This window comes from Nothobranchius furzeri, chromosome 19 (genome assembly GCF_043380555.1).
Source record: "Nothobranchius furzeri strain GRZ-AD chromosome 19, NfurGRZ-RIMD1, whole genome shotgun sequence".
Classification (NCBI taxonomy): domain Eukaryota; kingdom Metazoa; phylum Chordata; class Actinopteri; order Cyprinodontiformes; family Nothobranchiidae; genus Nothobranchius; species Nothobranchius furzeri.
Window position 1 is genome coordinate 6927600 of NC_091759.1, and position 13510 is coordinate 6941109.

At 41.0% G+C, this 13510-nt stretch overlaps 2 protein-coding genes across 4 annotated transcripts; both read left to right on the top strand.

Moving 5' to 3' along the window:
- The first annotated feature begins 961 nt into the window (after positions 1–961).
- clk2a (CDC-like kinase 2a) lies at positions 962–10173 on the top strand. 2 transcript variants are annotated; one of them, XM_015973544.3, is made up of 13 exons: positions 962–1101; positions 2281–2468; positions 2545–2824; positions 3779–3869; positions 5897–5963; positions 7421–7537; positions 7649–7815; positions 8025–8119; positions 9161–9290; positions 9410–9492; positions 9572–9651; positions 9730–9820; positions 9898–10173. In XM_015973544.3, the coding sequence occupies exons 2-13, from the start codon at positions 2281–2283 to the stop codon at positions 10084–10086; spliced, it is 1578 nt and encodes a 525-aa protein (XP_015829030.1). In that variant the 5' UTR covers positions 962–1101; the 3' UTR covers positions 10087–10173. The 2 variants fall into 2 exon arrangements, with proteins under 2 accessions (XP_015829030.1, XP_015829031.1); XM_015973545.3 differs by lacking the exons at positions 962–1101; positions 2281–2468; positions 3779–3869 and having other exon boundaries at positions 2644–2824.
- Positions 10174–10345: 172 nt separating this feature from the next.
- LOC129164579 (uncharacterized) lies at positions 10346–13414 on the top strand. 2 transcript variants are annotated; one of them, XM_070547359.1, is made up of 7 exons: positions 10346–10484; positions 11141–11211; positions 12161–12207; positions 12327–12370; positions 12446–12750; positions 12916–13000; positions 13071–13414. In XM_070547359.1, exons 5-7 carry the CDS (start codon positions 12539–12541, stop codon positions 13224–13226), a joined length of 453 nt encoding a protein of 150 aa, XP_070403460.1. In that variant the 5' UTR covers positions 10346–10484; positions 11141–11211; positions 12161–12207; positions 12327–12370; positions 12446–12538; the 3' UTR covers positions 13227–13414. The 2 variants fall into 2 exon arrangements, with proteins under 2 accessions (XP_070403460.1, XP_070403459.1); XM_070547358.1 differs by lacking the exon at positions 12161–12207 and having other exon boundaries at positions 12208–12370.
- Positions 13415–13510: the final 96 nt, after the last annotated feature.

Genomic DNA, 13510 nt, shown 5'->3' on the forward strand with positions numbered 1-13510 from the left:
CAGGTTTGGGTAGGCAGAGTGGAGTGGAGCCTCTGCTAGTGTGTAAGTGGCAATAGTCCCTGAAGCGTGTCCTGGGTTTTCTCTTGGGTCTCCTCCTAGTTGGAAGTGGGAGGCGTCCAGGAGGCATCCTAACCAGATGCCGGAGCCACCTCAACTGGTTCCTCTCAACATGGAAGAGCACCGGGTCAACTCCGAGCACCTCCCAGATGACTGAGCTTCTCATCATAACTCTAAGGGAGAGCCTGCAGAGAAAACTAATTTTGGTCACTTGTATCCGCAATCCCGTTCTTTTGATCTCTTCCCAAAGCTTGTGACTATAGCTGAGGGTAGGAACGTAGATAAACCGACAAATTGAGAGCTTTGCCTTCCACCTCAGCTCTCTCTTCACCACAGACCGATACAGCGCCTGCATCACTGCAGACGCAGCACGAATCCACCCATCTATCTCATGTTCCATTTTTCTCTCGTGAATTCAGTAACTATATTTAGTGAAATTTATAGTGGTGTAAAATTTTGCAAGGACTATATTTTTTGAGATTTGAGTCATTTTTAAGTCAACATACATAAGTCAAACTAGCAAGTAGGTACTCTGTATAGTCACAGCATGTCTTTTTCTCTAGACTGAGGCTCATCAAGTTGCTTACCACTAGGAAGATGATAAATGGACTTCTGTTTTTCACAGAAAGAGACTTAGAATATCCAAACCATCCCTCAAAGTGCTAATATATATATATATATATATATATATATATATATATATATATATATATATATATATCTGAACAGAAAATGGTATTTATCAGTACAAGAAAAGGCATTTTATTTATCAGTACAAGAAAGGGCATTTTGACAAGGAGGAATTGCTTTTTTTTTTCAATTAAATGTTTCAACTGCTTGCCATACACCTTGCTCCAGGAATGGTACTGCGTTACAGCGCAAGGAGGCGTTACAGCAACACACACTAGTTTGTACCAGAACTTAGACGGTGGATGGAACCGGAGGGCTAAAGGGTCTGACGATTTAGCAACTAGATAGTAGATACACCCAACTGCCACCACGGATTTTTTATGGGATAAACGAACAGGCCTCGCTGCTAAAACGGTGACTATATTCGTTTTTGAATTTCGGGACGCTGTTTTTGCACTGGTTATGCCGCGGTTCTCACGACAGCTAGCATTAGTTGCCGCGGACCTGACGAACGTAGCTAAGATGGCGGTCAAATTATTTACATTAGCTCTCTGCTAGCGCTGTAAGCTAACCGCTGCCCGCTCGCTAAGTAGCCAGTTTTAACATAATAAAATGTATGTTTCGCGTTTTATGTGTTTCCATGTTGCAGCTGTCCAGAGTGTTATTGTTTATTTTCATGATGCTTAGTCAAATTAATTAAGTTAACAGCAATTTTAGCGAGATATTTAATCATTTTACATGGTCTTGGATTTAGCGAACGTTATTTAAGGAGTTGTCGTTTGCACTTATTGTTAACGTAGCGTCTTCGTTATGCTTTGTGTGCTTTAATTTGATTTATGTGTCGAAGCACACACATTGTAGGGATGTGACATTCCACAAAAATCTCGCTCCAACTTGACGTAGCTGCTATTTTCTCTTTCTGTACCAAGGCTAGCTGGTTTGTCTCGAAACACGAGACGATGCTCGTTATTTTCTCTTCTAGTCTTACTGATTATTTTATGTTGCTATATTTTTAGAGGTCACTCTTCACAACATTAGGTTCAGAGTGACCATTCGGTCTTGAATTTGGGATACTTTTCTTAGTGTTTGATAAACTTTCTGCTAAGTCCCATAAAAATACACATTTTCAGGCCTTTGAGTTCAAATTAATTTGGATTAAAAGGATTGTCACTTCTATGCAAAGCAATGCGAGCTAGTTATTTTTAAACAATTTTACAGATCCCTTTCTTAAAATAAAGCTCAGTTCAATAGGAACTGCCTTTTGCTAGAATAACAATGAAAACGTAACTTCTCCATTAGCCTCTATTCAAAAACAGACAGAATAAAACTGCATTTTTACACTAGTAGATCTCATCATGACAGCTAGCAGTTTGCTTGTTCGTTGGTATTCCAAACTTACAGTAATGTAGAATAATCATTTTGAAGCTTGAGGTAATTTTACGATTTCTGAAATATTTATTTGTGAGATTTTTCATGTTTTCTACCGATGTCCTCTGATAAAACAGCTGACTTTCATTACTTGGCTAAATGTATTGCCAACCTCAAGGTTTTGATTTCAACTCTGATTGATTTGCCTTTCCAACAATCCACTAGATGCCTCACAACAGACGGTACTCATCGTCTGATAGAGACAGTCGCAGCAGCTACCCAGATCGCTACAGAGACAGAGGACGAAGATATCGGCACAGACGATCACCTACGAACTCCTCCAGTAGTGACAGAGACCGCGACAGAAGGGGGCGAGGGCACAGACAGGAACAAAGCTACATGCGCTCAAGGAGGTACGTCTGCATGTGATGTTACATTTATAATGAGATTAACACAGTTTACTGTTTAACATGAATTCCTTGTGTTTAGTCGCAGCTATGACAATCGCTCAACAGAACATCGACCTTTTGATCGACGGTACTACGAGGGATACAGACGGTTGGATCAGAGCCAAGATCGCGACAGAGACAGGGAGCCACATGGAGCAGCCGAGAGCTACTGCCCACGAGACTTCTCCCCGAACATGTACGACTACAGGCGTGGCCGCGAGAGGGAGCGCGAACGGGACGATTCATATCGGCGGAAAGGCAGCAGGCGTAAGCACAAACGAAGGCGGCGTAGAACCAGGTCCTATAGCGCTTCCTCCTCGGTGAGTAGAGCCAGGTCCAATATTGTTCTGTACCTCTTTTTTTTTCTATTTCCGCCTCTAGTTTCCACCTCTACCTCTTTCAGTCTGTCTTTCACTAACCGTTTTCCCTTGCAGCCCGTGGACTCGGTAAGTAGTGAATTCTTTATGATTTGTTTTATTTCTCTCAGTATGTTTTTATTTGTTTTGCTAAACACTGTTATTGTTTTTGGTAGAACATTTTTATTTTTTTAAAACCCTTTTTGTATATTAGTGAAGGAAAATGAAAATTTGAACTTTGTTCACGTCCACGGTGAAATCCCTGATGTAACGTTAAAAATGTTAAATTAGATCCCAGTTTTGAGTTTAAATGAAGTTTGCATTAGAAAAATAAAAATGTTCTCCCCAACTCCATACAAAATGTAGGTTTAATTAGAATTTGGATGATTTACCATGTAAAAGGGCTGGTTTTATAGGTGTTTGTTTAAATGTGGAGTGTGATTATGCACACCTGTAAATTACTCTAATCATGATTTAGTCTTGAGTTTTATCTGGCATAGATTATTTAGAAATATTTCCTGCTGGAGCTGCTATGATCCAGTCATTTTTTATTTTGTTTAATCTGAAATTAGCCTGATGCATTAGTTTTACCACTGGTTTAACTGGTTTTTGCGTTGATTAATGGAAAAGCCAGTTGCCTCTTTGTTTTTGAGCAGCTGTGGTTATAAATTGAAGGGGGGAAAGAAGATGTGATCTTTGACTTGTTCCCTTGCACTATATCCCTATCGTTATATATTTCCTTCACGTGGTGTCATGCGTGAATCGCCACGTGACCACGAAACCCACCTACAACCACAACACCACCCTCCTCCTCCCTCCTCATCTACCTGTGCCACCTGATGCCGTGGCTGCTACTGAAACCCCTGTCCCCTCTGGTCGTGTTCTGACCTGCTGATGGCGGTTTGGGTGTGAATACAGCGGAGCACCAGCCGGACGCGGGCACTGAGTGTGAGGGACGACGAGGAAGGGCACCTGATCTGTCGGAGTGGGGACGTCCTGCAAGAGAGATGTACTCACTGCCACTACTCTATCGTAACCCTTCTCCATATGAGTATAATCATAGAGCATTTACATGACATGGGATTGTCTGATGATGATGATGATGATGCCTTGCTAGAATGCTCTTCGCTCTAGCTGAAGTAGCTGGGTGGATTGCAAAAGGAGTGTTGATGAATTTGAGAGAAACTTTAGATAAATTCTGCCTTTTTGTTCTACGATTTTAACTCTGTGGAGCATTTCTTTTGTGTTTCACAGGTTTATTTGACTTCACAAAACGTAGAATCCAGTTTTTAGCTGTTTGTTTTCTTGTGCTGTAGCCTAAAAGTCAGTTACAGTTTATATAGCTGTAACTCAAGTTAGCTGTTTCCCACAACCAATGTTTTAGGGATTCTAGTTAACTTACACACACTTAAGTAGTCAATTCTGAATTGTACAATTATAACATGTACATTTTTAACTTAAATTTAAAGGCCAAGTTCACTTTTTTAACTTATTTTAGGAATTGATCTGTCACTTTAAAACAAACACGCAGGTTAATCATGAAAAGATCCGTTTCCTGCATCAGCCACTAATAGGAATGGGAAAACTCAGATTAGCAAAGGCAGTCAGCTCTACACACTGAAAATTAGCATTCATGAACTTGCCCAATTTAGCTCGTGACGGGGAAGGCTGTTGTTGATTTATTGTTCTGAAGAGACCAGAGCACATCTCGGCTGGTAGAAGCTAACTGTTAGCATTAGCAGCTCCACCACACAGAACTCCTCCAGGCTTGTGTTATTTGTGGAGATAAATCATCAGCGAGATGTCCGACTTTTAGGAAATACGACTCTTAAGTCTTGCCATTTCTTCTGCTCGCCTTTAATCTGGTTGACATCTGCTTCCTGAAACTAAACTGCAACATTTTTTTTCCACAGAGGTCGACTCACGAGACATTAGTTTATAGCCTGGCCAGCCAGACTCGTCCTGTTTAATTCTGCACAGAGAAAGGGTCTGGGAACGCTCCTATACAAATAACCTCACCCCGTGAGAATTCTAACCGAGCCAATCAGTGCTGAGTATCGTACGTCACACACCACAACGCCGAGTTTGTCGAACATGGCGACTGAACCGGAATTTGCTGCGGCTCTTTCCTTTGTTCTAAATGACTTGGACACGTCTTTAAAACAACATGTAGAAGCGCCAAAAGCCTTTCTTCTAAAGAAAAATGATTGCGCTGTCACCAGACGCCATTTTTGACTACAGTTAAAAAAACTACAGCGTCGCTGATGTCACACACAGCGACGCTCAGTTTCTCAGAAACAACGAAGACAGCGGTGGAGTTTGCTGCAGCTCTTTCATCTGTTCTAAATGACTTGAATGTCTTTAAAATAACAACATGTAGGAGCACTAAAAGAATTTCTTCTAAAAAAAAAAAAATGTTTACGCCGTTGCCAGACATCTTTTATTACTACAGCTAAAAAAAACTACAGCGTTACGCGGTACAGTCAGCATTTCAGTCTTTTTTTCTGATTGGTTATTTTTGAGCTGGCTAGTCCCGCCCCTCTTGTGCCTCTCTGCCTGTGAGTTACCAGACTCTTTCTCTGTGCAGAATTAAACAGAGGACGAGTCTGGCAGGCCAGGCTATTTAATTTACACCAGAGACCGCTGCAAATGTGTAGAAAAAGATGAGTGAACTTGGTCTTTAACTTTTCCTGAGTTAAACAGTTTTAAAAATGCTAATCCGTATCAACCGTGCCATCTGTTTGTTAGCCATCTATTTATTTAGATAAAGACAACACAGCTACAGATTAGTCATAAAATGAGGTGTTTTATAATTGCCCCCTTATGTTTTAATTAGAAGTTGCATTCACTTATCTTAGACTTTGTTTTTTTTAACCTGGCACAGTCAATAGGGAGCTTTTTATTTTAAGTGATGGGTGTTAGCAAAGATTCGCCTATCTGCTGTTTTTTCCTGCTTGAGTCCACATATCTAATGCTCCTTTTTTCTTCTTCTTCCACTTCCCTGTCTTTTCCTTTTCTGTTTTTGTTGTGTTGCAGATGAAATCGTCAGCACTTTGGGGGAAGGCACCTTCGGGAGGGTGATGCGGTGCATTGACCATCGCAGGTGTGCATCAGTTCAAATAATAACAAATTAAAAAAAGCTAAGGATGCTCTGATCCGATCACATGATTTTCGGACAATCATAATAGTGTAGAACAGAAACAATTTTACCTTGTAAAACAACAAGCAAGACCTTTTAACTTCATCCTGATATACATAAAGACAATGGCGTAGTGTTAGTTTTAACAAGTTCCACTGCATCAGTGTTCGTTGTTGCGTGGGCGACACCATGACGTCGCACAATTTCCAGCTAGTGGGGATTCAGACACTGTTAACATGTAGCTGTTAGCTAGCAGGCCAATACAGCTCTAACGTGTCGCCTTAGCGAAAATATCTGCATTTTGGATTCTTTAAATCTGGACAACAAAGGCAGAGTAACGTTTGTTTGTTTGTTTATTTATTTATTTATGTAGCACCAATTCACAGCGAGAGTTGTCCCTACAGCGTCTTGTCGTGTTCATACCGGGCGTTTCACTTGGTGGAAAAGACCGATCTGCCTTCAACACTACAAATCTTATACGCTTCCTTAGAAACAAAGTTCCTTTGGCTTTTCCCGTCGAGGGGTAATCTCTTTTTTTTTTTTATTATTATTTTTTGTAAAACAATTTATTTTTTGATAAGTTTAAATATGCAAAAAGCCTATTTAAGTAGATTTAAGTTTTCAATATTATTTCCTTGACCACATCAAATTCTTTTAGTATTTTTTTGCTACTTGTTGGTGAAAAGTTGGAGTTTATTTAAGTGATCTCAGCTTTTTCTTTATGGATGCACCCATACCAGAGACCAACATTTGTCTTATACTGCGTTTGTGTTCTTGTCCTGGTACTTATCATCCATTTGAAAGCCAAAAACCAAAGTAGCATTTGGCTTTTTTCCCATTTTCTTCCTGTTGTACTGACCCCATATTGAACTATGACTTGGATCAAGCACTCATGTTGTACTCTTACCAAAACATATGGTGGCGGTGCATATCTGCTAGTGGTGTGTACTGGGAAGAATCTGGCGACAGTATTTATCACAATACAGGAAGATGATGCGATATAATCACGATAATAAAAGCCAGGTGTTGATTGCAGTTTTTAAGACAAAATTTAACTGGAAAACTCAGGCAAGACATTCCCAAGGTAAATCCAATGTTATCTTGATATCTTGTGCCATTGGAATGAAGATGGCAAGAAAATGATGCCACCTAGTGGATGGAGTTTGAATTGCACCACTAAAGAAACAAAATGAACGTTTGCATGTAAATTCTCACTAACAATCCGTACACTGCTTTTAAAAATCAATTCAGTATATTCGTGAGTAATATTGCGATATTTCAGTGCATAAATATAATATTACTCCCCTAATCTCTGATAATTTATATTTTTTAAAAGTTTTTTTAGGGTGTAAAAGTGGTGCTTTTACCATTCCTCACATCCAGCTGCACTCGTTGAGATTTTTCCGTGTTTATGTTTATAGGGGAGGAGCTCATGTTGCTTTGAAAATTATCAAGAATGTTGAGAAATACAAGGAAGCAGCTCGACTGGAGATCAACGTACTGGAGAAGATAAATGAGAAGGATCCGGATAACAAGTTGTGAGTTCAGACTGTTCTGTGATGGGAAGCATTTTTTAGCATTCCCTTAACCTGGTCACACCAGTACTCTGTCATACAAATACTACACAGTTACATCTTTTTGTGTTGCAGCTTGTGCGTTCAGATGTACGACTGGTTCGACTACCACGGCCACATGTGTATCTCCTTTGAGCTGCTGGCTCTCAGCACCTTTGACTTTCTGAAGGAGAACAACTATCTTCCCTACTCGATCGGTCAGGTCAGGCACATGGCCTACCAGATCTGCCTAGCTGTGAAATGTAAGCTACGTTTACCTCAGAAGACCCTCACAAATAAAAAGATCCAATGAGAAGCAGAGCTTATTGTGTTAGGGGTAAATCTGGCTGCATTCTTACTCTGTCTACTGTTAGGACATGAGTTATTATCAGATGTTTTGTATTTGCAGCATGAAGTTGAATTAGTTTAAAATGTGACCTTAAATGAGCTCTTTGATGATTTTTTTCTGTAGTTCTTCATGACAATAAGCTGACACACACAGACCTGAAGCCAGAAAATATCCTGTTTGTCAACTCGGACTTCACAATGACCTACAATGTAGAGAAGGTAAGAGACGTGTCCCAAACCAAGTCTTTGTCCCCGCGTGAACATGATACACCTTTAGCTTTGACTCTGGCGTTGTTTCGGTAAGCTCCTGGAGCGTCCTTCCATTTCCATTCAGTTTCGCATTCGTTTTTCACCAAGATCTTGTTTGATGGGGAAATCTGACAACTGTGCGAAGCCTTCTCCAGCAAAGATTCCCCGTGGACCCCTCCCAATGTCTTAAAATATCCCTGCGTCACGAGGGAAGGAAACATCCATTAATCCATCCACCTGGTAGTCAGCTGACCTCATCGTCGGGGGTCATAACGCTGCTGAACCTAGACCTGACCTACTGCAGCAACCCCAGATCATAGACTGCCCCCACAGGCTTGTAGGCATGATGGATTCATTACTTCATTCATCAGACCACCGGACCATCTACCAGACGCCAGCCTCGATGCTCACATCTCGGAGGTTTTCTCACGGCTGTTCCCGTTGCACTGTGCACATGGAACACGTGGCATCTGTTATTTTTCTTCCATTGGTTTTAAGATGATCACGATTATTCAGTTTTTTTTAAACGTATGGTTTCCTGCAGCTCTTCTTGGTTTTAATGATTCAGTGGATGTTTCTTCACCCATTTGTAGTCGTTTCTGTTTTTTCCTTACATGCTTTTTCTGCTTGGTGATCCGACCCTTCTAAAGCAGACTTGCATCAATTCATTGGTTCAATAATGCAAAGATTATCCAATAGGAGGCTCCTATCTACTGGTAGTGTATTTATTTTTTGCTCCCTGTTGTATCCACGTTCGACCTCAAGAGGGAACTGAAAGGGTTTCTCTTTCACCTTATGAAGCCACGTTGACAGAATCTTTGGTTTATGCTTTGTTTGTAATCTAAATCGACGTGTGGTCTAAACTTGAGTGTGTATATATGTTTTCCTTTTAGAGGTGACTTGTCTGCTGATTACATGATGTAATCATATTTATCATGAAACCAGTCAGAAGGAAGTAATTTGCAGCTTTATTGGTTCTGTAATGTAGTTCATTGGTTCCCAAACTTGCAGAAACGGGAGGAGCGGACGGTAAAAAGCACAGCAGTTCGAGTCGTGGACTTTGGAAGTGCCACTTTTGACCACGAGCATCACAGCACCATCGTGTCCACGCGGCATTACCGCGCCCCGGAGGTCATACTAGGTGAGCCGACTTTGAGCCTAGTTGAGTTTTCTGATTACTTTAAAAAACAAAGAAGTCACTTAGAAATGAAGCCAAACAAGCAGTTTTTAAGCTCTAACATTAACAAACGTGTTCTTTAGAACTGGGCTGGAGTCACCCGTGTGACGTCTGGAGTATTGGCTGTATCCTGTTTGAGTACTACTTAGGCTTCACGTTGTTTCAGGTAAACAACTCTGACTGAAACGTTTAAAACGGATCAAAATATCCACTGATGTTTTATCGTATCGTTTTTGTTTGTTTAGACTCATGACAACAGGGAACATCTGGCCATGATGGAGAGAATCCTGGGTCCAGTGCCCTCTAGGATGATCCGTAAGACCAGGCAAGAAGGAACAAACATGAACGTTTTAAACTTCATAGAAAAGATTTAGTTCTTACTTTGGTCACTTTAAACACTCAGGAAGCAGAAGTATTTCCATCGTGGCCGTCTGGATTGGGACGAGACCTCGTCGTCGGGGAAATATGTCAGAGAAAACTGTAAACCGTTACGAGTAAGTGGGAGGAAATAAACTAGCATTTGAAGCTCTGTGTTTATACTTAACTGACCTTTTTTGTTGTTTTCCATCAGCGGTACCTGCTGTCAGAGGCAGAGGATCACCATCAGTTTTTTGATCTAATCGAGGGCATGTTGGAGTACGAACCCACCAAGAGATTAGCGCTGGCCGACTCCCTCAAGCACCCTTTTTTTGAGAACATGGGTCACGGTGAGGGAGGCGGCAGCAAGACCTGGGAGGGCAATCGAGACATCAGCCGGTGACCCATAAACACGAAAGACTGAACCCCGCGGAGATCGAGTCCTTTCCATGTGAAGCAGCTGAACTGTCAAATAAACTCGGACTTTGTAGGTGTTTTTTATTTCAACTCTTTCTAAAAGCATGGAGGTCTCCGAGCCCTGCTCCCCCGAGACCCGCCTCTACAGTCACATGAGAAAGACCAGAATAAACGTAACGAGTCACAGCGTGAAAGAAAAAAACGCTTGGATGGAAGGTCGCTTTACCCAAAGTAGCCCTCCATGCAGCTCCTGTCTTCCTTTTGACTCGTGAACTCCTTCTCTCTCCATCTCCCTAAAGAAAAGGAACACTTCTAAAGTCACTAAGTCCACCTCCCCTCCCACGTGGAGCTGAAATCTTCCAGATCTGAAGTCCCAACAAAAGGGTAAAAATCAGACGGAGCTGTAAATGAACTTCTCTCCGGGGTAGTTTTAGTTCTAAACATATTCTCTCGTCAACAATCAGTCTTGCATCTTTTCTCCGAAGCTGCAAGTGTCTTCAGAATAGACATATCACCATTTATTTTTATTTATGTCTCTATGTCCGTAAGGAATTTTCCCTCCATGGTGAACCGCCCCGGTTAGGTTAGCGGGTCGCTCTCATCCACCAGTGAGCCGACTGGGAAACACTCCACTCACTGGTCTCCCCGTAGCCCGACTTACTGACAGATGTTTGTGTTTTCTAAGTGTGAGTGTGTGTTGATGTGCATAAGTTGGGTTACACGTTAGTCCTGGGATTATTCTACATGTAAACAAACCTAAACTGCCTTTTTTTCTTCTTCCCACGTTTGACACAAGCCTCTATGGAGGTGAAGCACACTGCTCCTGTTGGTGTTATTTATAGGTCACGTTTCCCAGCATTGTTTTTTTTTTTTTTGTATGAAACTAAAGCATTTAAATCTGTATATATGTATTATTGTGTAGAATTAAAATACTCTTTGCCAAAGGTTAACTGCTTTCCATAGCATTTTGACCTCTGCTTATTTAATGGTGTCATTTCTACCGGAAACTAATTTCTACTTTATCCCCTTCCGTCGTCCAGAGGCAGAAAACCACGGACGATCTGCTACGACAGATGTCCATCTGCACCGTCACGAGCTTTCCCATCTGTTGGTAACGTTTCAGTGTCCTGCTGCTTTTATTAACCTCATTCCTCATTAGTTAAAAGGATTCTGCCAAAGACTCTACTTGGTGCCAAAATCAGAGAGAATTTTAAGATTAGAGAGCGCCAGAAACAAAGAGGTTGATTTATTTGCTTCAAATAGACAAAGGTAACTAGGAATGATGCTGATGTGTGTTTGTAAATCATAAAGTTAAATTAAATGTAAAGTTTATGATAATTGTGCGGTAATAATAGATTATTGTTGTTTTTCTGTGGTAGATTCCAAAGGATGTGTGAAAAGTCTGCACAGACAAAAGCACTATTTTCTTAATGAATGAATAGATTAATGAGTCATTCAGCTTTGCGCTGTAGGAGCTTAACGTCTCGAGTCAATGGAAAGACTCGTCTTTGGCAAGGCAAAGGAACCCTCCCTGCGTCACGTCTGCACCTTTGAGTCTTTCCACGCACCATCTGTCTGGCTTCCTCTGACACAGTTTTGATAATCTCATTTGCATGTGATTGTAGATAGCTACGCTGCAAAAAATGATTTCCAAGATGGTAAAAAATACTTTAATTTAGACATTTTGTCTTATTTTTTAGTACAAAAAATTATCTGTAGAAACAGCTCTACTTAAAATAAGGCAAATATTAAATATAATATTTTCCTAAATCTAACAGAATAATTGGCTAGTTTTAAGAATTCTAGCCAGTGGCACTTGTCAGATTTTTCTACTCAAAAGAAAAATTGATTATATTTCAAGTAGTGCTGTTTTTATTTATTTCTTCAGATAAGATTTTTTTTTCTTTTTACACAAAAAAAAAACAATAAAAATGTCTAAAACAAGGCTTTTTTACTTTCTTCAAAATCCGTGTTTACTGATCAAGATGCTAGTATTCTGAGCTAAATTCCTTATAACAGTTTATTCACCTGCTGAATGTAAACCCTTTTTACCTGCACAGATTTGTTTAGCGACACGTAACGAGATAACTGTCTTCTGCGTCTCCAGGTAATTCTATTTGAAGACCAGCAAGGTCATTAGTTAAGTCTCTATAAGAGCAGGCAGAGACATTTGTAGAAAGAGAAGGAGCGCTAGAGATGCATGGAACTGACGGCGTGCTTTTACAGGAGTAACCAGGAGCTGAGCTGATTGGGTCACATCTCCCTCACAGGTAAGTCCTTGTTAAAGAAAATTAAAATGCATTTTCACAGCAAATTACTAAGCATCTGTATTTGATAATTTTCAGGTTGCCGCAGCTTTATTTGTGCGCTGAGACTCGACACGGCCGTGTAATCCCACATTTTAAATCGGGGAAACATCCACGCACCTCATACTCGGGATGGATTCCTTCATGTCGCTGGGTGCTCCTCTGAAGCAGTTCACCAGCTGCGTATCTGGAACTAAACCTCCCACCAAGAGGAGTGCGTCGGGCCGCAGATGCAGCTTTACACGCAGGAAGAGCATCAGCAGGAGGAGAAGCCTTCCCTCCAGCAGCCAGAAAGTCCCAGACTCCTGGCTCAGAGCGTATCAGGATGAACTTAAGAGGGAGAGGTATAGTTAAAAATCAGTTTTTAGTATTTCAGATCCTTTTCATGAATGTAATGACTGACTCTTGGCCAGACAGGTTTGGATTAGTTAAGATCAGGCTGTTTGTCACATGAATAAGCTGCTCGCCCATGTGCTACGCCTAATGTTGTTCTGTGCTGTTTGCCAAAGGAAACGTCAGCAAGCCTTATTAGCCAAGAAGAATGCAGAAAGGACAGTGAGGACACATTTCAGGAGCCACCACTGCCTTCCAAGGGTGAGTAAACGGGTAAAGAGTGTGACATTTTGTTAGTTGTCATGTCATAATCTGTGTTTTCTGCCTGCAGCACACCACAGCTGGCAGGAAACCAGCACCAGCGAAGGAGGATTCTTTCTTTGGAGCCTTTCAGGGCCTCAGCCTAGATGGGCTGATGGGAAGCGGAGCTGGAGGCGCCGCCGTCTCTACTACTGCTTCAGCTGGAGATCAGTGCAAAGTCATGTGAAGTGCAATGTTTAAGGACCTTCCGGATCCTGAAGGAATGTCCTCACAAAGATGACCAGATGAAGATATGAACTGAAAACTGATGTTTAAATACTTGGAATTTTTTTAATAATCTGTATACACCGTTTTGCCAATGAAGCACTTTTTTTGTAGGGGTGGGATGAAAATAAAAGAATTAGCAACACTTTACTGACTCGTGCTCTAAATAGTTTAATTGAATTGCTTAGAATTTAACCCTCAGGCTCAAAATAAGTTTTGATAAAAGGACGATCAACTAAGTACTTC